The 21,661-nt window shown below is 40.8% G+C and overlaps 4 protein-coding genes across 8 annotated transcripts; 2 read left to right on the forward strand and 2 right to left on the reverse strand.

The window, feature by feature from the left end:
* The first annotated feature begins 1,614 nt into the window (after nucleotides 1-1,614).
* Nucleotides 1,615-8,845, forward strand: LOC102222860 (RNA-binding protein 4.1-like). Of its 4 annotated transcripts, none has more exons than XM_023346521.1 (7): nucleotides 1,615-1,808; nucleotides 2,252-2,680; nucleotides 3,724-4,376; nucleotides 6,305-6,374; nucleotides 7,881-7,961; nucleotides 8,233-8,306; nucleotides 8,424-8,845. In XM_023346521.1, exons 2-3 carry the CDS (start codon nucleotides 2,272-2,274, stop codon nucleotides 4,353-4,355), a joined length of 1,041 nt encoding a protein of 346 aa, XP_023202289.1. In that variant the 5' UTR covers nucleotides 1,615-1,808; nucleotides 2,252-2,271; the 3' UTR covers nucleotides 4,356-4,376; nucleotides 6,305-6,374; nucleotides 7,881-7,961; nucleotides 8,233-8,306; nucleotides 8,424-8,845. The 4 variants fall into 4 exon arrangements, with proteins under 4 accessions (XP_023202289.1, XP_023202288.1, XP_023202290.1 ...); XM_023346520.1 differs by having other exon boundaries at nucleotides 1,616-1,808; nucleotides 5,124-6,374; XM_023346522.1 differs by lacking the exon at nucleotides 8,233-8,306 and having other exon boundaries at nucleotides 1,616-1,808; nucleotides 5,124-6,374.
* On the reverse strand, nucleotides 8,533-10,523 carry LOC102232191 (TRAF-interacting protein with FHA domain-containing protein A-like). 2 transcript variants are annotated; one of them, XM_023346523.1, is made up of 2 exons: nucleotides 10,393-10,523; nucleotides 8,533-10,303 (listed from the first exon to the last, which is right to left on the reverse strand). In XM_023346523.1, exon 2 carries the CDS (start codon nucleotides 10,278-10,280, stop codon nucleotides 9,708-9,710), a length of 573 nt encoding a protein of 190 aa, XP_023202291.1. In that variant the 5' UTR covers nucleotides 10,281-10,303; nucleotides 10,393-10,523; the 3' UTR covers nucleotides 8,533-9,707. The 2 variants fall into 2 exon arrangements, with proteins under 2 accessions (XP_023202291.1, XP_023202292.1); XM_023346524.1 differs by having other exon boundaries at nucleotides 8,533-10,315.
* Nucleotides 10,524-12,451: 1,928 nt separating this feature from the next.
* On the forward strand, nucleotides 12,452-16,950 carry LOC102223193 (RNA-binding protein 4B-like). The gene is made up of 4 exons (XM_014469135.2): nucleotides 12,452-12,538; nucleotides 14,807-15,225; nucleotides 15,311-15,947; nucleotides 16,273-16,950. Exons 2-3 carry the CDS (start codon nucleotides 14,817-14,819, stop codon nucleotides 15,922-15,924), a joined length of 1,023 nt encoding a protein of 340 aa, XP_014324621.2. The 5' UTR covers nucleotides 12,452-12,538; nucleotides 14,807-14,816; the 3' UTR covers nucleotides 15,925-15,947; nucleotides 16,273-16,950.
* A 2,769-nt stretch (nucleotides 16,951-19,719) lies between these two features.
* LOC102232440 (TRAF-interacting protein with FHA domain-containing protein A-like) lies at nucleotides 19,720-21,543 on the reverse strand. The gene is made up of 2 exons (XM_005800075.3): nucleotides 21,397-21,543; nucleotides 19,720-21,269 (listed from the first exon to the last, which is right to left on the reverse strand). The coding sequence occupies exon 2, from the start codon at nucleotides 21,244-21,246 to the stop codon at nucleotides 20,662-20,664; it is 585 nt and encodes a 194-aa protein (XP_005800132.2). The 5' UTR covers nucleotides 21,247-21,269; nucleotides 21,397-21,543; the 3' UTR covers nucleotides 19,720-20,661.
* Between the last annotated feature and the right edge of the window lie 118 nt (nucleotides 21,544-21,661).

Raw genomic sequence — 21,661 nt, forward strand, 5'->3', positions numbered from 1 at the left:
GGTTATAAAGTGGCTTATGGACAAAGTCAATGTTTTGGCGTGCCCATCACAAACCGTGATCTCAATCCTGCAGAAAATTTATGGGTAGATCAAAAAGTTGTGAATCATGAGTAAGGGGTCCTAGTAACATGACTCAGTTCCACCATGTAAGTCAGGAAGAATGGGTCAGAACTCCAGGTACTTATAGTGAGAAGCTTCTGGAAGGAAACCCAAAATGTTTGACCCAGGTCATTCAATTCAATGGCAGTGCTACTAAATACTAAGGACATGTATGCAAACCTCTGATTTTCAAGACAGTTAATAAATATGTGCACACCTCTGGTGTGGAGGATCTCAAATGTGTAATAATTTTAGACTTTACAAGAAGAATTAGTATAGTATCTATACACTGCTTTGTACACAGTGGCGCAGTTGGTAGCACTGTTGCCTTGCAGCAAGAAGGTCCTGGGTTTGATTCCGGGCCCGGGGTCTTTCTGCGTGGATGAATGTGTGAATGTTCTCCCTGTGCATCATGTGTGGGTTCTCTCTTGACATGACTATCAGGTTAATCAGGGGTGTCAAACTCCAGTCCTCAAGGGCCGGTGTCCTGCAGTTTTTATAAGTGTCACAGGTACAAAACACTGGAATGAAATGGCTTAATTACCTCCTCCTTGTGTAGATCAGTTCTCCAGAGCCTTGTTAATGACCCAATTATTCCATTCAGGTGTGGTGCAGCAGAGGCACATCTAAAAGTTGCAGGACGCCGGCCCTTGAGGACTGGAGTTTGACACCTGTGGGTTAAATGGTTTCTCTAAGTGTATATCTGTGTCTTGTTCTGTCTGTCTCTGTGTTGCCCTGCGACAGACTGGTGACCTGTCTAGGGTGAACCCCGCCTCTTGCCTAAAACGTTAGCCCTTCAGCTTGTGGGGTCAGGCACCAGCACCTGACCCCACAAGGGATGGATGCTTTGTACACCATTTATCTGATGCTGTTGTAATTTTAATACTTGGCTTCTTGTGGTGATTTATTTATTATTTTTACTTTTTCAATTTTCTGATTTTATGTTATCTTACTTCTGTGCTATTTAAAATTTCTATGTATATTCTTTTATGTACTGCTGCCTAGTACATGGAGTCTACAATTGTCATATAAATGTACTTCATGAATAAATCTGACTAAATTTAAAGGTTAGCAAATTCTAGGGAAGCAAATTAGGGCCGTCGAAAAAGGTCACAATTCAGATTTTTTTTTCTCAGAATTCTGAATTTTCAACAACAACAAAAGAAATCTGATATCTGAGACAGAATTTTGAGAAAAAAAGTCAGAACCCTTAAAAGTCAGATCAAAATTCCAAAATGATTAGGGTCACTGAAAAAGAGAATGTTTACTTTAATCTCAAAATCATAACTTTCTTTTTCTGAGAATTCCAACTTTAATCTTAAAAGTCAATTTATGAATTTAGAGTGTGAATTTTTTTCCAGTGGCCGTAATTCTCGTCCTTAGAATAGTAACCAAACGTCTATGAAACATATTTTTTAGACATAGAAACTTCTCATTTCCGTTTCAAATAGTTCATAACTTATACAGGACAAAATTAAACATCTGCAGAACTAGTTGAACCAGGAAACGTTTTACATAACCTGCTGGAATACATAACTGGAATCTAAGACCAACCCTTTCCGGCTCCAGTTTGCTGTAGCCAATCACAGTCCGTAGAGCTTGACTGGCATCTATATCGTCCAATCAGATTCCCAGCTCGCGCATACCGCCATCCTCAGCTTTGATGTCTGTGTGATTGGAGTTTCTTTCGATATCGCTGTTGCCAAACGGTAAGTAAGATAGTTTTTTAAAGTTTTTGGTTGTTTTACGTCAAATTTTGCTCGTTTACATTTTACTTATGTGTCATAGGGCTACCCAAAACCGAGGTTTTATTGATAGCGACTGTAAATGTTGCGTATTTCAGTAGCTAATGTTGGCTAACATTTGCAAACCGGCTAATAGCTCTATGGACAGGAAGTCCAAACAAGTAAGCTTTTTTTTTTGGCTTCCTGTTTAAAGTTGCTCCTATATTTTATAAGGTATTCACAGGCTAACACTTTATTTTGAGAGCAAATGTCTTGAGTTAAATCGGAGTTAAACTTTGTTTCTCTTCACCTTAACTTTAAGCTTTTTCCCTTTGATAATGGCGTTGTAGTTTCGCCATTAGAATTCAGCTTTCTGCCCATCAACCCCTGTTTTCATTTCTGTTCTCTCTCCCCTCTTTTCCACTTAGGGTCGTACACTGGAGCAACCATGGTGAAGATATTCATCGGTAACCTCTCTCCAGAAACGACGAGAGAGGACATTGAAGAGCTCTTTGTCAAGTACGGCATAGTAACGGAATGCGCGAAGTACAAAAACTACGCGTTCGTCCACATGGACGACCGTAAGTCAGCCACCAAAGCTATCCGTGAGCTCCATCTTCACAAGCTGAACGGCAGGCCTATCAATGTGGAGCCCAGCAGAGGGAAGAACCAGGGTCCCGTCAAACTCCACATTGCCAACGTTGAAAAAGGCTTTGATAAAGAGCTGCGGGACCTGTTTGAGGAGTACGGCACAGTCACGGAGTGCTCCATTGTCAAGAACTTTGCATTTGTTCACATGCCTCATTATGATGAGGCCATGGATGCCCTGGAGGGCCTGGATAACTTGGAGTTTCAGGGTGAGTGTGGCTATAGTGTGCAGATGCCTCCCAATAAGTTGGAATGTAGCCGAAAAGTGGATTTATTTCACAAGTTCAGTTCACACACTGAACCTTGAATGTTGATAAATATTCATTACACACTCACTTTGATACTTTCAAGGGGCAGTATTATGTAAAATCTACTTTTTTAAAAACTTTATATCATACTATAATCATATGGCCTCAACAGCAACATGCCTGGACTGTGGCTTTGATCCTTTGCATGTTTGAGAAATTTCCCTTGCCAACTATTCAGCTGTGCAAAACGCCTGTGGGGACCAAGCTCCGCCTTCGAGGACGAAGCTCCTCCTTGGAGCTGCAGATTCCAATATTCCACCTCACAGAGTAGCACTCCTCGACGACTCCCCCACTCAACTCCTTCAGACTAGCCCCAGCAGCAGTAAGCAAACAACTGGTGGAACTGCATGTCTGCTGAGCTCATTATACAAACTACTTCTCAGTGAAAGGCTGGTATACATGTTGTTAAAGGGTTAATAGAGGAGCCATCTTGTGATGACTTCCTGAAGGCGGAGTTTCAGAAAGAGCAGAAGTTTTTAAAGAGACACAGGCCCAATTTCAAAGTGCTAAATTACAAACTCAAAAGTGAGTTTGTAATTTATGTTTCAGTTGTATATTTGATATACAACTGAATGTGATATAGTTACTTGATTATGCTGTAAAATGGTACTGTGTGCATGGAAACACATCATACTGCCCCTTTAAGCTTTTAACGGTTGAATTTTTTTCTTTTCTTCTTTTTTTTCCCTTCACCAAGACCATGACTCACAGTTTACGAAAACCCAAAATTCTGTTCCTCACAACTTTAGAATCTTGCATAAGACCAATAAAATGGGATTTTAAAGCAGAAATATTTTGCTATGGCCTACCAATGGACAACTTTGAAGCAGTAATCTACATTTTAATTTATTGAAATGCACCAGTTGCCCATGTTGGGTGACCTGAAGGCTCGTCCTAAAGACTTTTAGATCAAACATATACTCTCTTTCTTTTCTGTCTCTTAGGAAAGCGTATTCATGTTCAGGTATCAAAAAGCAGACCCAGAGGGGGTCCTGAGGAGGAGGAGGAGGAATATCCACCCCCACCAGTTAGAGGAGGCTACTATCCTCCATATTACCCAATGCCAAGGCCTGAGCCCCCCTACAGAGGGCGCCTTTCTGCTTATCCCCCTCCTCCACCTCCCCCTCCTCCCCTACCGCCACCTCCTCCCATGAGACGAGCAGCGTACCCCGACCGTGGTTACAGTGACAGAGCGTCCTACGGGTCGGTGGATTACTATGAGAAGTACAGGGCCCGTCCTTTTACCGCGGCGGCGAGCTACGACGATAGGCGTGCCATACCGCCTCCTCCGCCTCCTTCATCGGCTCTGGTTAGAGAGCGCCTCGGGGTGGCACCGTCAATCGACCCATATGAGCGCCGCGCCCTCCCGACCCCTGCTGCTTACGCCGCAAGGGACCGGAGCCCGATCAGGAGAATCCCCCCTCCACCTGCCCCGGCGGCTGGGAATGGGTATTCCTACGAGCGCTCTCGACTCTCGCCGATGTCCAGGGCTCCATTGTACGCGCCTCCCCGTACCAGGGACCCCTATGCTGGGAGAGTTCCTCCCCCACTGCCGCCTCGCTACCCAGGCTATTAGAGGGCCATAGAGTTACACAAGGTGAGAACTGAGACAATGTTTCCTGTTTGGCTATTGGATGTTTCAGGAAAAAAATACATAAGACTTGTATTCACAAATTGAGGTAGTATCCCATCTTGTATCGGTACCATCAACTAGGGCTGGACGATATTTCTGAAAAACTTGTCACCATATAAGTGTTTCATATCAGTTTATTGATAATTATTGATTCGTGTTTTTTAGATATCTGTAATTCTGCCAAACTGCTGGTGGGACCTTTCCTGGTCTCTCTCCACACCGTTTATTTTTAAGTAGTTGTGAGGCACAGTGATGAAACATGAAACTGTTGCTGCACAAGTTACTCAACAAGGTGTTGCTAGGTAACCAAAGAGTTAGTTAGTTGATGCCACCAACATGTGAGAGGTTGAGCAGCTTAAAGTCTTTCCTCTGCCTACGTCCTCCAGAATGCTGTGCAGTTCTAGGTTGGAGTTCAGAGAATATTATATATATTGCATATTGAGTATGCATCAATATGATACATTAGCCATCAATATTGATCACATGTCTGTTGCGATATATAGCATTGATTTATTGTCCAGCCCTACTATCAACTAAAGCTATGAATTCCTGTGACTCTTCAGCCATTAAATACACAACCAAAAAACAACATATCAAAACAAAGCGTACAGGTTGCTGCTTGAGGCTTGAAATACTAGAACAATACAAAAAAGTTTTGCGCGACTTCTTCTCAGAATGCGCTTTGACATGTGTCGTATGCTCTCTTTCCAGGTTTTTAGAATATGACAAGATCGTCGTCTGCTGACGCACGTGGCGCTATACACCCAGCACGTCGTTGCGTTCGCCTGAGGCTTACAGGAAGATATTGCGGACGGCCTCTTATTTAAAAAAATACAACTCCATCTCTGCGTTTCTTTTTCCTGAGCTGTTCATGAACTCTTGTGTTCCTCAAATTGTTTTCTTCGATATTCTGAGAGTTTTCAGTAGGACAGCTTTTGAGAGTGTATGGAGTGTGACGCATTAATCTATAGTTGATGACCGAAAACCATTCTCTGTTCCAATCTTTTATAATAGTCTCTGGGGAAACTTGTTATATTTTCATAACAAGGGGTTGCCTTTACATTACGATCTGTGGTGTTTCCCAGCAAAACTAGTTTTACTATTAGCTTATTGGTTGATTTAGAAAATGTTCAGTAATTTAAAATCAGTTAAGGAGTGCTTGAATATAATACAGAGTGTGGACGGTCGTTCAAAAATCGTAGAAAGTTGCGACACTTGTTGAAACGACCTCAAAACATTCAGTGTGATTTACTTTTTTTCTTTTTACACTTTGTTAAATTTTCTTGCGGAAGTATAATCCGTAGGCCCGTTCTGTGTGAACTGTATTTACTTTTCAGGTTGCTTTTAATAAACAAATGAAAACAAAGTCAGTATTTAACTGTGAAATTATTCCTGGTTGTGGTTGGTAGGCAGCTGAAACTAGGCGTGGCACTGCTTTCACGTTCATTCTTTATACTTAGCTTGCTATTTGACTTTTTTTTTTTTTTCCCCCCCAGCGCTCCACATTGTGTAAGCCTCAATTAAAAGTTAGAAAAAGGTTTGAAATTGTCCGGTTTTGCTGAACTAATTAGTGCAACGTTTAATATGAGGATGGAGAAGTTTCTCAGCCATTTGCTTGTATTCAAAAGCGAAAAATCAAGTCTGGTTTATCTCGGTCGAACCTCTCTTAGCGTACCGGTTGCAGCATCCAACTCTTCCCACTTTACCTGCTAGGCATTGAATCATTTTAGGGGTGGCCTTCTAATCTGCCATTATTCTCTTTCCTCATTTCATTAAATGCCTCCTTTCCACCAGTCCCCCTCTCCGTTACTCTTTTTGAGCCTGAACATCTTGTAACTACATAACCAGATAGCTTGCATCTTTGGTATTCTTGGTGTCTGTGCTCTTTGTAGGTGCTTAAACCATCTGCAGGAGAAGCTAGCCCCGGGTGAGTCATCCCTGATGCCAAGCAGGAGGACTCGGGTAAATGTTTCTCAAAACTGTTCTTTGTAATGATTATATACTGCAGGTCAAATGTTTGAAAGCAAAGTCACATTGTTTCAAGACACTTGTTTTACTATACAGGTCATGTCTGCATGTGTGCTGTTAACAATAGTTTCTGTTGCCAACAGTGACTTCAGTCAAAATAAAGTGTACAGTCAAAATTGGAATGTCAGGTTTTTTAAAGATTTGTCATTGTCCAGAAAACTCCCATCGGCGTCCTAGAGAAGTCCTGAGGAAGAAGATGGATTGCGCTGTCGGGAGTCCAGTGGCTCTTGGTACTTTTTTTTTTTTTTTTTTTTTTTGTAACCCCTCCAGGGGGTCTTTTTGTGGGCTCTAGTGTCCCTTTTCATGAAGTAGGCTGACAGGAAAGGGGGAGGGAGAGGGGGGAAGACATGCGGTAAATGTCGCCGGGTCCGGGAGTCGAACCCGCGACAGCCGCGTCGAGGACTTGAGGCCTCCAAATGTGGGTCGCGCTAACCCCTACGCCACCACGGCACGCCCGGCTCTTGGTACTTTTATTATTATTCCATTATTAATGTATGATGAACCAGGTGATGAATGGATTAGGGCCTCTTTGGCAGTAGAGTCCTTAGCCAAAAAGCCAAGCTGTCTGTGTCTCAACCCTCGGTGGTGATGAGATTTTGATCTTGATTCTTCGAATGGCTTCCACCGAAGGGTAGATGGTTTCTTTTAGAGAGTATGAGGAGAGGACTGTTGTAAAAACGATTCTGTATTTACGAGAGTCACATGATGTGGTGTGGGTTTCTGCATGTACTACGGAGAAAACACTTTAGGTACTTTCTGTTCTTTTTGGAGAACTCCTAGCATGACCTAGAGAGGGAAGTCAGGGTTTCCTTCCTGGACCTTTTTGATCCCGTTTCTGATAAGCAGAAGATGATGGAGGAATAGAAATTTTTTCTGTAAATATCAGGCATTTGTAATCCCCCACCCCCAAGCAACAACATACTTTAGCATTTAGCTTTAACATACAAACAGATTTATTTATTTTGGAGGTTGTGGCTTTGGTAATCTTTTTAACTCCAACTAACTTTGTATCATTTAGTTTAGTGTTTTCCTAGAGGAGAACAACACATAGTTCCTGTTTTAATGTTTTTGCACTGGCTAAGTGTTTGATTTTATAATTTATTTTAAAATTTCAGACTCATATATGGTCAGGTACCTTGCTCTGTCGCTGAATTGTTAAAGTTATGCCAACTGGAGCCCTCAGGTTGTCCAACATGAATCTGGAGGGGAGTTGCTCTTTCCTGGCGGCTGCACATCGACTGCAGAAGAAGATTCATTCTGAGAGCTGATCTTTAAGAAAGGCACTGTGAACAGAAATTTGAAGTTGCTTATTTGGCTTGTGTTTGCTTTCAAATGTTTGGCCTGTAGTGTACATGCATATACAAAAAAAACTGTTCAATTCTCTTAACTTTGTAATTTAAATTTGGAAGTTGATTAAACCTTCTGTGCATTTTCCCACAGATTTGTCTGTTTACTGATTGGAAAAATGGTTCCAAGATAACTGACAGTCAAAGAAAATATGAGATTGGTCAATATTCTGAGGTAAGGCATCTGGAGTTTTAATATTTAATCTTCAGTCGTGGCCTAAAGATTCAGCAGTGACAGTAACTTATTTTAGTTTGACATTTTTTTTTATATATATAAATCTAGTAAACTGAGAAGGAACATTTTAGTTCCTGATAGCTGTTACAACCTCAGAGCTGTAACAGGTTCAAAGTTTAGCAGCATTTCTTTTGTTAAAGAAACCAGTAACAACATGAGTGGTACAGTGTATGTAGCCTTTGAGTCTAATGTCAATTTTCTCCCCGTGAAGATCACATAGCTCTTCCCACATGGTGGCGCTGTGGAGCTTTGGTAGTGTCTCCTCACATGTCAGGCCATTAAGAGGTAATGTGATAATTCCTTAATGTTGTGTCACTGCCGAAACGTTTAGACATGACTGTACATGACATCTGCTGTTTAAAAAAACTCGAAAGGTCTGACTGAACTGTGTGGATCCTACAGGAGAATTGCTCATCCTGTGGGAGTTTGGTCCATGTGGAAGGGAATTTCCCCAAGTTTCCAGAAAACCTGCATCGGCTATTCGCAAAATGATGAGTTCAGGGACAGGTTGTGGAAGACAAGCTTTTTAATCTCTTGTGACATCATACTGTAAAGAAAAATCATGGTTCACACTTTGTATCAAAGATTCCTACTGTCTGAATTTTCTTAGCTTTTTGCTGTCTGTTAATTACTGAAAATTGTATTTTTTATAATAGAAATCAACACTTGTGATTGTATTAACATCTTGTTAAAACTTCACAACTTGCTCATTTAAAATGTGATTACCAGTGTAAAAAGTTTAGCCTTGTATTCCAATGTTAACATAAACTGTTTCCTCACCCACTTTGAATTGTAACACATTCCATTAAATTTGTTTTGGTTAATGTTTTTGGATGTGGTGCTAATTGGTAATGTGGTCACAAAGGGAGTTTTCCTCCTGAAACTGAAGCTCATTCTCTCATGTGTGACTAAAAGTGGAGCAGTTGCTTTTTTCCAGTTCCTCTTTGGGTAAAATCCGTTTTTGTGCTCGGCAGCTTTTAACGGTGGAACACATTCCAGACATAACTGCCTGGTGCTATTAATGGAACTGAGCGCTCTTGTCAGTTTCATTCTTTGCTCAGTTTTAGTAATGTTACTATTACTGTTTTAGCTAAATAAACGTAGTGTAAGAAAAGTAAATATTCAGAAGCAAATTTTGTAGTGATTAAAAGCTAATGGACTTTACTTTGAAATGTAAGAGAAAATGTTATAGAATTTTACAATTATTTATTAATTATTATATTATTCAAAGTTAATTATTACTGTTATTCAGAATAAAACATCCAGTGTATTTTTTAACTTGTATGTCAACTAAAGATGTACTGTAAACTCCCATCTCTAGTGATATTGTGTTGTTTTCTAAAGGTTTCATCACTGTAACCTGAGCCTAAAGATAAGAATGTAATTTTATCTCTTAAAAGATCTAGAAAAAGTTGTTTTTCTAGATCTTGTTTTTCTAGATCTTGGTCTAGACCAACACCTTGACCAAGTTGGTCAAATCAATATGTGTGATTTGTACAAGTTTTGGAATGAGTTCAAGATAGATGTAGGAAACATTAATTATTTTATGGCTAAGCTTGAAGACAACCCTAATCTGCTACAATATTAACTATCCTATAGTCATGACAGATGGCTCAACGCTATATAGAAGTGGATATCATCCCAGACATACCATGCTGTTTGACAAGTTCAGTTTGTTTGTAATCTTCAGTTAGAGTAGCAGATGAGTGTCTCTTCAGTCTCTTGAGGCAAGGCCGTGTTTTGGTTCACCATACCCGTGTCCATGACTGGTGCCCTTCCAGGCACACAGGTGCACGTCTCCCTGGAGGGAGGCACAGTCAGCACCTCCATGTCCACCTCAAAACTGGTCTTTGCCTCTCCAGACTCCCGAATAATGACCATCTCATACTCTAAGAACCGGATCAGAGCCTTGTCTGGAAGGTCCATTCTCTCCAGGTAGCCCAGCGACGATCCGTTCAGCGACAGTTGCCCTCTCTGGCTCAGGTTCTGGATGGAGAACAGCATATCTGGGCTCTTGGGTGTACGGTAGGCGTTTAGGGCCAGCTGTTTGCGGGACACCTTGTGGTCAGCCAGAGAGTAGGTGCAGGCCTGGGCGTCACGGCCCAGCCTGAGAGGATCATCGGCAGAGCATCTGCTCCTGGTCCCCAAGGGAAGCAAGTCGTAGAGACCTTTACAGTGTTGCTGAGGGTGGTAAAACTTGATGTGGAGTAAAGTGAGGAGGTCCTCCTCTGTCTCCATTGTCTGAGACACGTTCGTCATGGAGGAAGAGATCCTGATGAAATCTGTTGAGAGATCTGAAGTCATGAAATACATTTATATATAAACAATGTGGGATGCTTTTCATTGTCAAACCAAGATATTTTTGTCCTACCTGGAAGCTTTTTCTTCAAATAAAGATGTAGACAGACTCAGAGAAGAAAATGTTCCCTGAAACAATCAGCGTAGCTACTGGCAATGACTCCAGACCCTTTATTCCTGTCGCACAGCTTTGTAAACATATCTCTTGTAGTCACTAGTGTCATCATTATCTCACACGCCCCGTTTGTAGCCACGGTGCGTTCAAATACGAGTCTGAAGTTCCTGTTTTTCCTACTGCAAGGCATACGTATAGTAGGAAAGTATTCTGTTTGGACATATGGACAACCTTGTAAAGCAGGTTGTCCATATATCACTGTTTCTGGGAATGTAAAAAATGAGTGACTGGGGTGGATTGTTTTCCACCTTAGGCTTTAAAATTAACTGAGAAAAAAAAAAATGTCCATATCAGAAGACTGTAAAATAAAACATCCACAGGTGTGGATGATGTCTAGTAAGTTAGAGACTTACTAGACTTACTAGTGTCAAAAAGAAACCAAAAATGTCTGCTGTCCTACTTTTCTTTTAGGTTTTCTTATTGCTGCTGGAACACATTTTTACAGTAAGACCTTAAAAGCACCATTAGAGCACTGGAAATTCCCTTTTGTTGCAACTTTAAACAGGGAGGAGTATCGGTTTCACATTTGCTAGCCAGAAGAATTTACAACTTACTCTGGACCGCTATTTCTGAACAGATGAACTGTTACTTTTTAACAAACTGCTATATACTGTTTACATCATCGACTACAACTATTTTGTTTTTTGTTCAACTGTCAATTTTTGGAAGAAAACTAGAAATAGTATAAAAACTAAAAAAAGTACATTAGAATGGTGTTAATTATGCTGTGATGATGTAATTATGATGTATTTTTGTCAACAAATTAATAAAAAAGATTATAATAAGATTATATCAAATCAGATATCCCATCAGAGCCCATTTTTAGCCATTTAAAAAGACTGGATCACCTGAACAGGTGATCCAGTCTTGGAATTCATATTTTTTTTTTCAAATAAAGCCACAGAAAATTTAATTGACTAAAACTAAAATGACAACAGATGGTAAAAATGCTAATAAATCTAAATTACCCAGGCTACGACTAAAACTAAACCCAGACTGTCAACTGGTTGCACAACTTACAAGTTTTGTTTTTCAAACAGTGAAAACATGACAAGAAAGTAGGATTATACTCCATGTAGATTTTGTTGAGAAAGTGTGGCAAGTTTCAACAAAACGGTTCTCGTGAAACCAAATGTTGGAATGACAACATTGTTTCAAGTGTAAATCAGTATCATGTAAAATGATCTTTTTTGAACAAGTTACAATGTTATTCCTTCATCAAAAACATACCTGGCCCGCTGCCTCAAATCTTTCATGCATGTTTGAGAAATCCTTTAATCTCCCATGGCAACGATTCATCTGTGCAAAATGTCTGGGTGGACCTAGCGCTGCCTTCAGACACAGCTCCTTCTCGGAGAAGCAGTTCCTCAGCTTCTGAGATTCCGCCACACAGCGCCACTCTCTCACTCAGCTCCTTCAGACTAGCCAGCAGCAATTAGCAAACACCTGGTGGCAATCTACCATTTTTATTGACTTGACTTAATTATGGCTGAATGAGTTTTTATCATTAATAAACTATTTTAGCTTAAAGTCATGTCTCAAGATTCAAATTGTTATTAATATTACTGTTTGACTAGACCTTTTCAAACCTTTAATTTTGTTATTTTTATTTACGTCTACTCTTCTGAACCTTAGAGAGCTTTATGGTTTGAAGCTGGTGTGCTTCAAATCTTTGTGGTGCCCAGGTGAAGAAAAATTATTACTTTTACGGACCTTTCAGCTAACCTCTCTGTCCAGGTTTGAATACAAATGAAACCACTTAAGCAGTACCAATGTAAGAAATTTCCATTATTTCTGTTTCTGTCATATTTCAAGATGTGGGCACTTGTAAAACCTGAAATTGACCCATGTGGTACTTTGTTTTACATGAAATTTCAGAACCACCCTGCCAGGCACCTTCAAAGTGGACTTTAACATCCCGCACTCTGGATGGCGGTGTGGTGCTACATGTCTGACATCTTCCTCTTGCTGTAGCTAACAGGAAGTGGTGGGTAGAACGATCCACAAAAGATACTTCATTCTATTCAGGTCGTCATTGGAAACCGTGAGTAATTTTTGTGTGTGGTTCCTATTACTTATTACTATAATTACATGCTATTATGACTAGCGGATTGTCTGGCGTCGAGCAAACGCGTTGAACAGGCGCGTGAAATGTCCTTTGACATTTCGTCTTAGTGTGGCTGCGGCTTTCAAGGTGCTAGCTAATAGCTCGAGCTTATGGAGTTAAAACAGTCTCATAATCCACAAATGCACAGAACGAGATCCACAAATGAAAAGAGCATTTTATTTTTTGATGCCAACACGAATATGTCTTGATTTACAAGCTGCTTCTGGCCTGTGAGTTGTGTTGCATTTGTGTGTGAATTCTGAGACTCCCCGGCCGTCTCAATTGACCAAATGGCTTTTTAAAATAATAATAATAATAATCATAATAATAAATGGTCTATCTGATTGGATGATAAGCAACCATTCAGATAGCTTCATTGTTTCAGTCAGTCACATGAATGGACCCTCAGGTTGGGGTAACCATGTGGAAGCACAGACAATTTAGACCTCAGCCTGGCTTATGGCAGCAGAGGAGCAGTAAGTGAAATATCTATCTTAACATATTTAGCTATTTATCCCCATGTTATGATTAATAATGTTAAGCGATTTAATTGTGCAACTATCAACACAAGCTAGTGATCTAAGTGAGTAAACTGTGCTACCGAGCTATGTTAGTGCTTCTGCATGGTACTGGCATCAGGCTAGTGTCTTTCTTTAAAGTTGACTTTCTTGTGATGAAAGTAACTGTTTAACAGCCTGAGTTTGTTCCCCCAAACCAAGCAGCTTTTGTGTAATGGACCTTACCAAGCTCCGCCCATAACCGACCCACGTGACCGCAAGTCTCACAAACAAAGCCTCGTGGCACATTGTTTCTTTGTAAACATGACTGGATTAGTGCATCATTTCTACCGGATTTTCACAATATATCAGCTACTAAATGGACAGAGGAACTAACAAGTTCATGTCATCATCTGGGAGCAGGTTACTGGTTTCTCAGTCACAAGCTGGTTGCAAACCTGAGGCCAGCAGGTGTCAGTCAGTTATGGTAGATCTGAAATTTGGTTTGATGACTGAAATATGAGAAGCTACAGGCTGATAGGAGGAACCAAAGAGCTCTGTAAAGGTAAAGGCAAATCTTCTGAAGTTGGGACATAATTAATTTAATTTCACATAATTATCGTGGTAGAAGCCATTTGTTTGTTAAAATTTTATGAAATATATTTGTTCTATTTGATGTTTGTTGTGAATGACGTAAACTCACAAACGAACGAGGTAATTAGTCCAACGTTTAGAAACTACAGCGGCTGTAATGAGCCACAGCAAAGGGAAACAAAGGTAAAATAACCCGAACAGGTGATCAACTCAAAACCACTCCTACCTTTTTACTCTTTCTCTCTTTGTAGTTTAAGCACACCTGTTACCGTGGCAACCGGCTGTGCCCCGCAAAACGAGCAAAGATTACTTTAAAAACATAACATTCAATCCGTTACGATATCAAGTTTCCAGGCTTGAAATTTATTTCTCGATTATTAATCAGCGCTTCCCTGAACACAGCGATGGTTGACTGACTAGCTGTACTTGGTGCTAACACGAGTAACACGAGTTTAGTCCAAAGCCTTTTCTGCTAAAATAAAATCTTTAGTGTATGTCAGATACAGTACACGTTGCATATTGACCTGTTTAGCTAACGTAAGACTGTGTTCCAGACAGGCTTCAATGTGTAGAAGTTGTATCAGTTCTGCCATTATGCTGTACTTAGCTAACAGGAAGCTAAGTGTGTTTGTGAGACGTAGAATTAGCATCAGCCAATGAAAAGCGGCCCCTCTGGTAAGGTCCATTGTGCTTCGACCTGGTTACTGCGCGGTTGGAATTGGTTAATGTGATTGGCTGAAACATAGGAGTCCGTTCATATGATTGGCTGAAACAAGGAAGCTATCTGATTGGTTGTTGACCATCCAATCAGATAGACCATTTATTAAAAAAAGACATTTGTAGATTGAGAGTCAGGGGAGTTTAAAAATACACACACAAATGCAGCGTAACTCACAGGTCAGAAGCAGCTTGTAAATTGAGATTTATTTGTGTTTGCATCGAAAATACAAGTGTGAATCTAGTTCTGTGCATTTGCGAATTACGAGACTGCTTTAGCTCCATATTTGTTTCATTAATGCCATTCATAATTTTGTTAATGTCATATTTACCCTGTTTCCATTACATTTGACTTCCCATTTAGCGATTGTCCTGTTGGTTTTGTTTGATTAAACAGATCCTCAGCAATGGTGAAGATTTTTGTGGGGAACCTTCCCCGAGAAGCTACCGAGGATGAGATCAAGGAGCTCTTTGAGGAGCACGGCACGGTCACTGAATGCGCCATCATCAAGAACTTTGCCTTTGTCCATATGGATGACCGTAAGGCTGCCACCAAAGCCATCAGGACCCTTCATCAGCACAAGCTCCACGGCACAGCGATCAACGTCGAGGCCAGCCACGGGAAGAACCAGGGCCCAGTGAAACTGCATGTAGCCAATGTAGAAAAAGGAGCTGATGACGAACTCCGTGCTCTGTTTGAAGAGTACGGTACGGTCACAGAGTGTGCTGTTGTCAAGAATTTTGCTTTTGTGCACATGCCCAACTATGATGAGGCCATGGATGCTATCAAAGGGCTTGATAACTCTGAGTTTCAAGGTAAGAGAGTAATGTGAGAGAAATGAAGCAATGCTCTTTCAAACTGAAATTTATTCATCTTTTTATTTTTTTGTTTTTTTTGTAGACAAACGCATCCACGTTCAGGTTTCTAAGAGTCGACCTAGGTATGAAGAATGTGAAGACTACCCACCTCCTCCCCCAGACAGGGGAGGCTACTGGCCTCCACACTATCCAGGAGAGCGGCCTGAGCCGCCCCCACCCGGCTACCTGAGGGCTCGCCCCATGCCCCCTGGTTACCCAGGTCCTCCTCTGCCACCCCCTCCCCCGAGGCGGGCGACTTATCCTGAGCGGTCCTATGACAGCGAAAGGGAGGGATACAGTGTAGTAGATTACTACGAGAAGTACCGAGCTCGTCCGTACGCCATGTCTCCCTATGAAGAGCATCGTGCTATACCCCCACCTCCTCCGCCTCCGCCCTCTTCTGTCGTTCGAGACCGCCTTATGACCTCACCGCTTAATCCATATGAGCGTCGGCCCCTCCCTCCACCCCCTCCGCCTCCCCCCTCATCGTACTACGCCCGAGATCGCAGCCCAATCCGGAGGGCTCCTAACGCACCGTTGCCCCCTCCGCCCAGTAACGGCTATGCCTACGATCGCTCTCCATACACAGTTCCACGTGCAAGGGACCCCTATGCGGACCGGCTGCCTCCGCCACCACCTGCACGCTACGCATACTAATGCGACACGTCAGCATTTTGAAGGTGAGATTAGGACAGAGTTAAAAAAGAAAAGAAAAAAGAATACATTTTCTCGCTCTCCACTTCGTCCCTCTAACGGCAGAGGCAGCTTTAGATAATCTTGGACGAAACCTGCAATTTTCGTCTCACAAATCACTGTTTGAATACAATTACTTTATTAGTAAAATATTTGAACTGTGATTCGACGCGACAGAAAATAATGTTCTGTGTGGAGGCCGACTGACAAAAGGGCCTTCGTACTGGACATTGGGGAACAAAAGTAATGGAAAACGTACTGTTAATGTCTAGGAGGCAAATCGTTCATTTGTTTTATTTGCTCTTTTTTCAGGATTGTTGTCCGACTGCGTCGCCGCTTCCTGATTCACGTGACTTTATCCTCTTCCTGTCTGCGGCTGAGCGCGTTTCGTTCCTCTACAACACTCAAAAGGATCTGAATTCTTTTCGTCAATGGCTGTTTGTTTGGTTTTAGTGCTTAGAATATGTTTTTTCCTTCTTCTGACTGTTTTAGTGTTGAATTGTACTGTAAAATCCTTACTGGCAAACGTCTGAATGGGGCGTCTTTTTATTTAAAACAACCTTTTCGTTTTATTAAGCGTAATATTGTGTGTGACCTTAGAAAGTTAAATAATATTCGCATTCCTTTAAAGGCGGCTTTAGTTTACTCCCCAACCTGCACGTTTGATTAATCATGTAAATGCTCTCCATCAAAATTCAAACTTCTGTGGCGTTGCTGTGAAACGTAAATGGAAAACATGTAAATTAGTAACTGCCCATTTAGTGACGCAATTAATACTGTGCGTTTGCAAGATCTGCTAAATTTTCCCTTTTGGTAAAATAACTTTTGATTAGTAAGTGTGATCTCGATGCTCACTGCGCAACACCTTTTCACCTCTGTAACCGTTTGTAATTGTTTGCTGATTTTAATAATCTTTTCCTCAATAGAAACAAGCGAATCACAGCCATGTAAAAGCGTTACGTTGATTAAAGAACGTCTTGTCGGCTCTTGTGAGATCATAGTTTTTACCACTCACCACCGTACCACTCGACTTTAACCAGTCAGCATCAAAATTTAAATAAAAGTCAACTCGTAAAGTTCTTCCTAGTGTACGCAAAGATTTCCAAGCCACAACCTCTGTTGACCTGGGGCCAGCACTAACATCCAAAGGCTGTAGGGGAGCTTCACAGTCAGCAGGTAAGTCAAGGGATTACTGACACCAGAAAGATGTCACCTGTTTATGTTTTTACTGCTTTTGTAGATCATCCGTTTTAGGAATTGAGGACTTCATGTTGTAGGAATGAAACAGGACAATGAAGTTTTACAATTTAGGAGTTTTTACTATTAATGTACGGCTTCACAGATGGGTGACAAAAAACGAGACGTCGAACAAGCGTTGTTCCCCAACCCAAGACATATCTACTCCATACAACTGATACCAGCATCAGTAGGTCAGACATTGAATGATTTCTGTACTATATGATACAAATCAACATCAAAGTGTTCTTGTTGGGCCTCATGTTTAAAAAATAGTGTATGCACAAAAAAATTCAAAATTATGAATAAGCACATTCCAAATCAGTTGACTACCTCTTGGAATATCAGGCACCTCTCTTGACATGACCCTATTGTAATATGAAAAAAGATGGAAACATGGCCTCCATGTTCTTTGTACGATAAAAGGAAGTCACTTGATGGTAGGTAGAGACATGAAAAAAACATACACTCAAGTAATTGTGATTTTTATGTACTAGCACTGTGTACTTAGTCAAAAGCTCCAATTAGATCTGGGAAGTATTGGGAATTTCACACTTAAAGTCATCATATGGATGATTTCATCTCCTGACTCGACTCAAGTCTTACTTATGTGGCCAAATAGGTTAACAGACATTCTCCAAAATGACCTTTGTAGCATGGAACCACTTTGTAGTCAGTGGCTGTAAAGGCAGTACATAGCACTTAGCTGTGTTGCGCTTTGGAGAAAAATTCCAACAAGATTAATCCTAGAAAGCTGAAACAAACTAGTCTTGTTCTCTAAAGACACTCTCTTTGGCATATCGCAGTTTAACCTTTAACAACACTGTTTTTATTATTTTTCTTTGATTGAATATGCTTCGTAGTGCCAAGTACAGTTCTGACACCTGAAAGAGGTTCTGCTAATCCCGTTTTTGTATGAACGTCTGCTTTCTGATTCACCAAGTTGAGGATTATTAGAAGATGCCAGAGGTAAACACATTCCAGGGAATAGTTTGATATACTCATTCACAAACTTTACTAACCCAGAGTCCAGTTTGGATGGGAAGAGATAATGTAATTTGTGATTTTTTTTTTTCTCCGAAGAGTTTTTGCGGCGCTAGTGGTATTTTTTGCGACAGTAGGCAGACAGGAAAGAGGGTGAGGAGAGGGTGGAGGACATGTGGCAAAGGTCGCCGTAACCGGGAGTCGAACCCGCGACGTCTGCGGGATGAAGATGAAGGACTAAGGCCTTAAAACGTGGGGCGTGTTAACCTCCTGTGCCACCGCAGCACGCCCCGTAATTTGTGATTTCTAACAAGCTGGTAGAACTAAAAGGGCCACCGGAAGACATAAAATAGTGGCGTAGTCATGGAACTGATTGCTGAAATGTTCAGCAGTAAAAACAATGAAGTTCTGCCTCAGGTATGTTTAGAAGTTGCACTAGAAGACATTACCAGCTCTGTGGTCATTTTTTATCACATATTTGAGTGCTCCTTACAAAATACTTTTGGAATGATGTAGTGCAAAGGCCCTCATGCATGTTCAGATCGAGATCACCGACATGCCATTGGTAATGTGACTGTTTTTGGCGGTGTTGTACGTCACGTTGTCAGGAAATAGATTTATTTCTAACAATGTTGGGAAATTCAATTTGATGCCAAAATGCCTTGGAACTGATCTTTTACAAATACCCAAAACATCAGATTTGGTTTTGTCATCCATCTGTAAAATGAAGTTGCTGATAAAGTCTTTACAGTAAATAAAAAGATTACTTAGAATTTTCAGGCTAGAATAAAGACAGTGTGGAAATAGGATTCTTTTAGAGGACGTTTATGTTGGAGCCTAATATTTTCTTCCAGTTAGCATGAAGAACTTGCATTAAAAAAAAATCTGTATTTGCACTTGTAAGGACAAAACATTTTTGTTTGCATGTGTTAATGTAATTTTTGGAAGTGGTATTTGCAATACAAAAAAAAAAAACTTTGAAAAATGTACAGTGATTTCAGTTTTTGTCTTTTTATAATTCTGATTTAACATAATTAAAGTATTTTTACCCGCAGAATTGACTTTGCGTATTTACGTCATGTGAAAACCATGGTTGTATTTCTTGGCTTCATACATTTCAAGCTTTGAAATTGAGAAATTTTTCTGCTTGGGAAATGATGAGGCGGGAATCGCTCTGTTTTGAAAAATTTAGATTTTTTTTAAAGAAAATACTCAAGAATCAGTAGGTATTTTGAACAATTTAAAAATTCAATTTGACAATACTAAAGGTATACTGGGAAAGTCAATTTAACAGTATTTTGGAAAATGTATCTTTTTATAGGTTATATTTTAAACGATTGACATATTTTAATTAAAAACGTATTGCTGTTTTATCTTTAATAGATGGTCTTTAAATTTTCTACTAATACCTTTACTCTGATTATTAAAAACTGTTTTGTTTAATTTATATATTTCACTTGAAATAGGATTTTGACGCAGTTACCAATACACGACTGTAGGTGGACTCTTAAGTTGTGAAAAAAGCTTTCATCCTGCAGCATCTCTTCATACAGCACAAGGATGTTTGTTGTCCAACTTAACCAGTGCAAACTATAGTTAACCAGTTCAGTCTGAAAGACATGGCAGTTCAAGCTAGATTCACAGACTGTCTCTTCAGATTTTCTAACATTACCTTTTGTCTTTAGTAACCCAACAATGAAGTTATTTCCCCATAAAAAACTCGCCACATGGTTTCCAATGCTTACCTGGTCAAGAGCCAGAAATTTATAGAGTGAAGGAAATACAAGATAGTTACCGGTTCTTTTGTTCAAAGTCAAGCTGTACAGGCAAGCATTGCTCTGAGCTTCTGTATGGAACAGTTGATTATTCCCCAACATGCTGCAAGTCTTATACAGACAACTTTTTCACACTTCTCCTTTCAGTGGATTCGGGTTTCAGACGGTTTTCCCGGCAGATGGCCTCGTGCCTCCCGTAGAGTCGCCCTTTTAAGCCTCCATGTTATGTAATTTGGAAGTGAAGCATTCATGGCCTGAAGGACTCTGACTGACCTAAGAGGTCAGAGGGCTTATGCTTGACCCCACAGAACATTCCAGTTGCAGTTTTGCCATGTGACTTATGGATTTCAACGTTAAAGCACCAAAGGAGGGGCTGATAGTGATAGCTTTTCTGTCAAGTTTCCAAACTGGATCTATAACGGGAACATAATTTACAAATGTTGGACAAAAGATGCTGTAAAAAGAGTAGTTTATTGCTTAAACCTATGATTCAGAAGTAAATAACATTAAAACATCACAATATTCATATTTCCAAAAATGAAAGCAGACATTTAAGGGTCTAGCTTAATTTGATCTATTTGCAAAAGTCAAAGTGTAAAAGAACTTAATGATTTCACAATAGAAAATGAATATCATTACCTAATTCAACTTTACTATAACAAATGGACAGCAATGCCTTGATGCTTAGCCCAGTTCAGTCTGTTGATCATTTATAATAGATGAGTGTCTCATCAGTTTCCAGAGGTCCAAGTTCTCTTAGTTCAGCCGTGTTTTGGTTCACCATACCCGTGTCCATGACTGGTGCCCTTCCAGGCACACAGGTGCACGTCTCCCTGGAGGGAGGCACAGTCAGCACCTCCATGTCCACCTCAAAACTGGTCTTTGCCTCTCCAGACTCCCGAATAATGAGCATCTCATACTCTAAGAACCGGATCAGAGCCTTGTCTGGAAGGTCCATTCTCTCCAGGTAGCCCAGCGACGATCCGTTCACCGACAGTTGCCCTCTCTGGCTCAGGTTCTGGATGGAGAACAGCATATCTGGGCTCTTGGGTGTACGGTAGGCGTTTAGGGCCAGCTGTTTGCGGGACACCTTGGGGTCGACCAGAGAGTAGGTGCAGGCCTGGGCGTCACGGCCCAGCCTGAGAGGATCATCGGCAGAGCATCTGCTCCTGGTCCCCAAGGGAAGCGAGTCGTAGAGACCTTTACAGTGTTGCTGAGGGTGGTAAAACTTGATGTGGAGTAAAGTGAGGAGGTCCTCCTCTGTCTCCATTGTCTGAGACACGTTCGTCATGGAGGAAGAGATCCTGAGAAAATCTGTTGAGAGATTAGAAATGATAAAACTGTTTTAGAAAGCATTGAAAGCCAGACAGACAACTTGAGCTGAGGCAGTTTCCTCATCAAAGAAATGTGAAACAAACGAGACAGGAAAGTCCAGTCTTACCTGAAAGCTAAATGTTTCAACGTGAAAGTTTGTTCTTCTGCCCTCGCACAGAAAAGAAAGTGACCAACTAGAAACTGAGGACAAAGTGAGCAACATCGCTTCTTCTGCTTATGAAACAGGAAAGGCTCCTCCTGACTGCTCTGCAATCTTTCGTCATTCTCTCCCCTCCCTTACCCCCGTGACCTGCTGCTTTCAAGTGTAAATTTGGAAATTGCAGTACTCGGTGTTTTTGCTTGAAATTTTGCAGTAGTAAACAGAAACTATT

Source organism: Xiphophorus maculatus, chromosome 14 (genome assembly GCF_002775205.1).
Source record: "Xiphophorus maculatus strain JP 163 A chromosome 14, X_maculatus-5.0-male, whole genome shotgun sequence".
Taxonomy (NCBI): Eukaryota; Metazoa; Chordata; class Actinopteri; order Cyprinodontiformes; family Poeciliidae; genus Xiphophorus; species Xiphophorus maculatus.

Bases quoted from the DNA above. Each gene is read 5' to 3' on its own strand.
- LOC102232440 (XM_005800075.3), bottom strand. From the start codon at position 21,246: ATGACGAACGTGTCTCAGACAATGGAGACAGAGGAGGACCTCCTCACT.
- LOC102223193 (XM_014469135.2), top strand. From the start codon at position 14,817: ATGGTGAAGATTTTTGTGGGGAACCTTCCCCGAGAAGCTACCGAGGAT. The intron at 15,226-15,310 runs GTAAGAGAGTAA...TTTTTTTTGTAG, and splicing joins TGATAACTCTGAGTTTCAAG to ACAAACGCATCCACGTTCAG.
- LOC102232191 (XM_023346523.1), bottom strand. From the start codon at position 10,280: ATGACGAACGTGTCTCAGACAATGGAGACAGAGGAGGACCTCCTCACT.
- LOC102222860 (XM_023346521.1), top strand. From the start codon at position 2,272: ATGGTGAAGATATTCATCGGTAACCTCTCTCCAGAAACGACGAGAGAG. The intron at 2,681-3,723 runs GTGAGTGTGGCT...TCTGTCTCTTAG, and splicing joins GGATAACTTGGAGTTTCAGG to GAAAGCGTATTCATGTTCAG.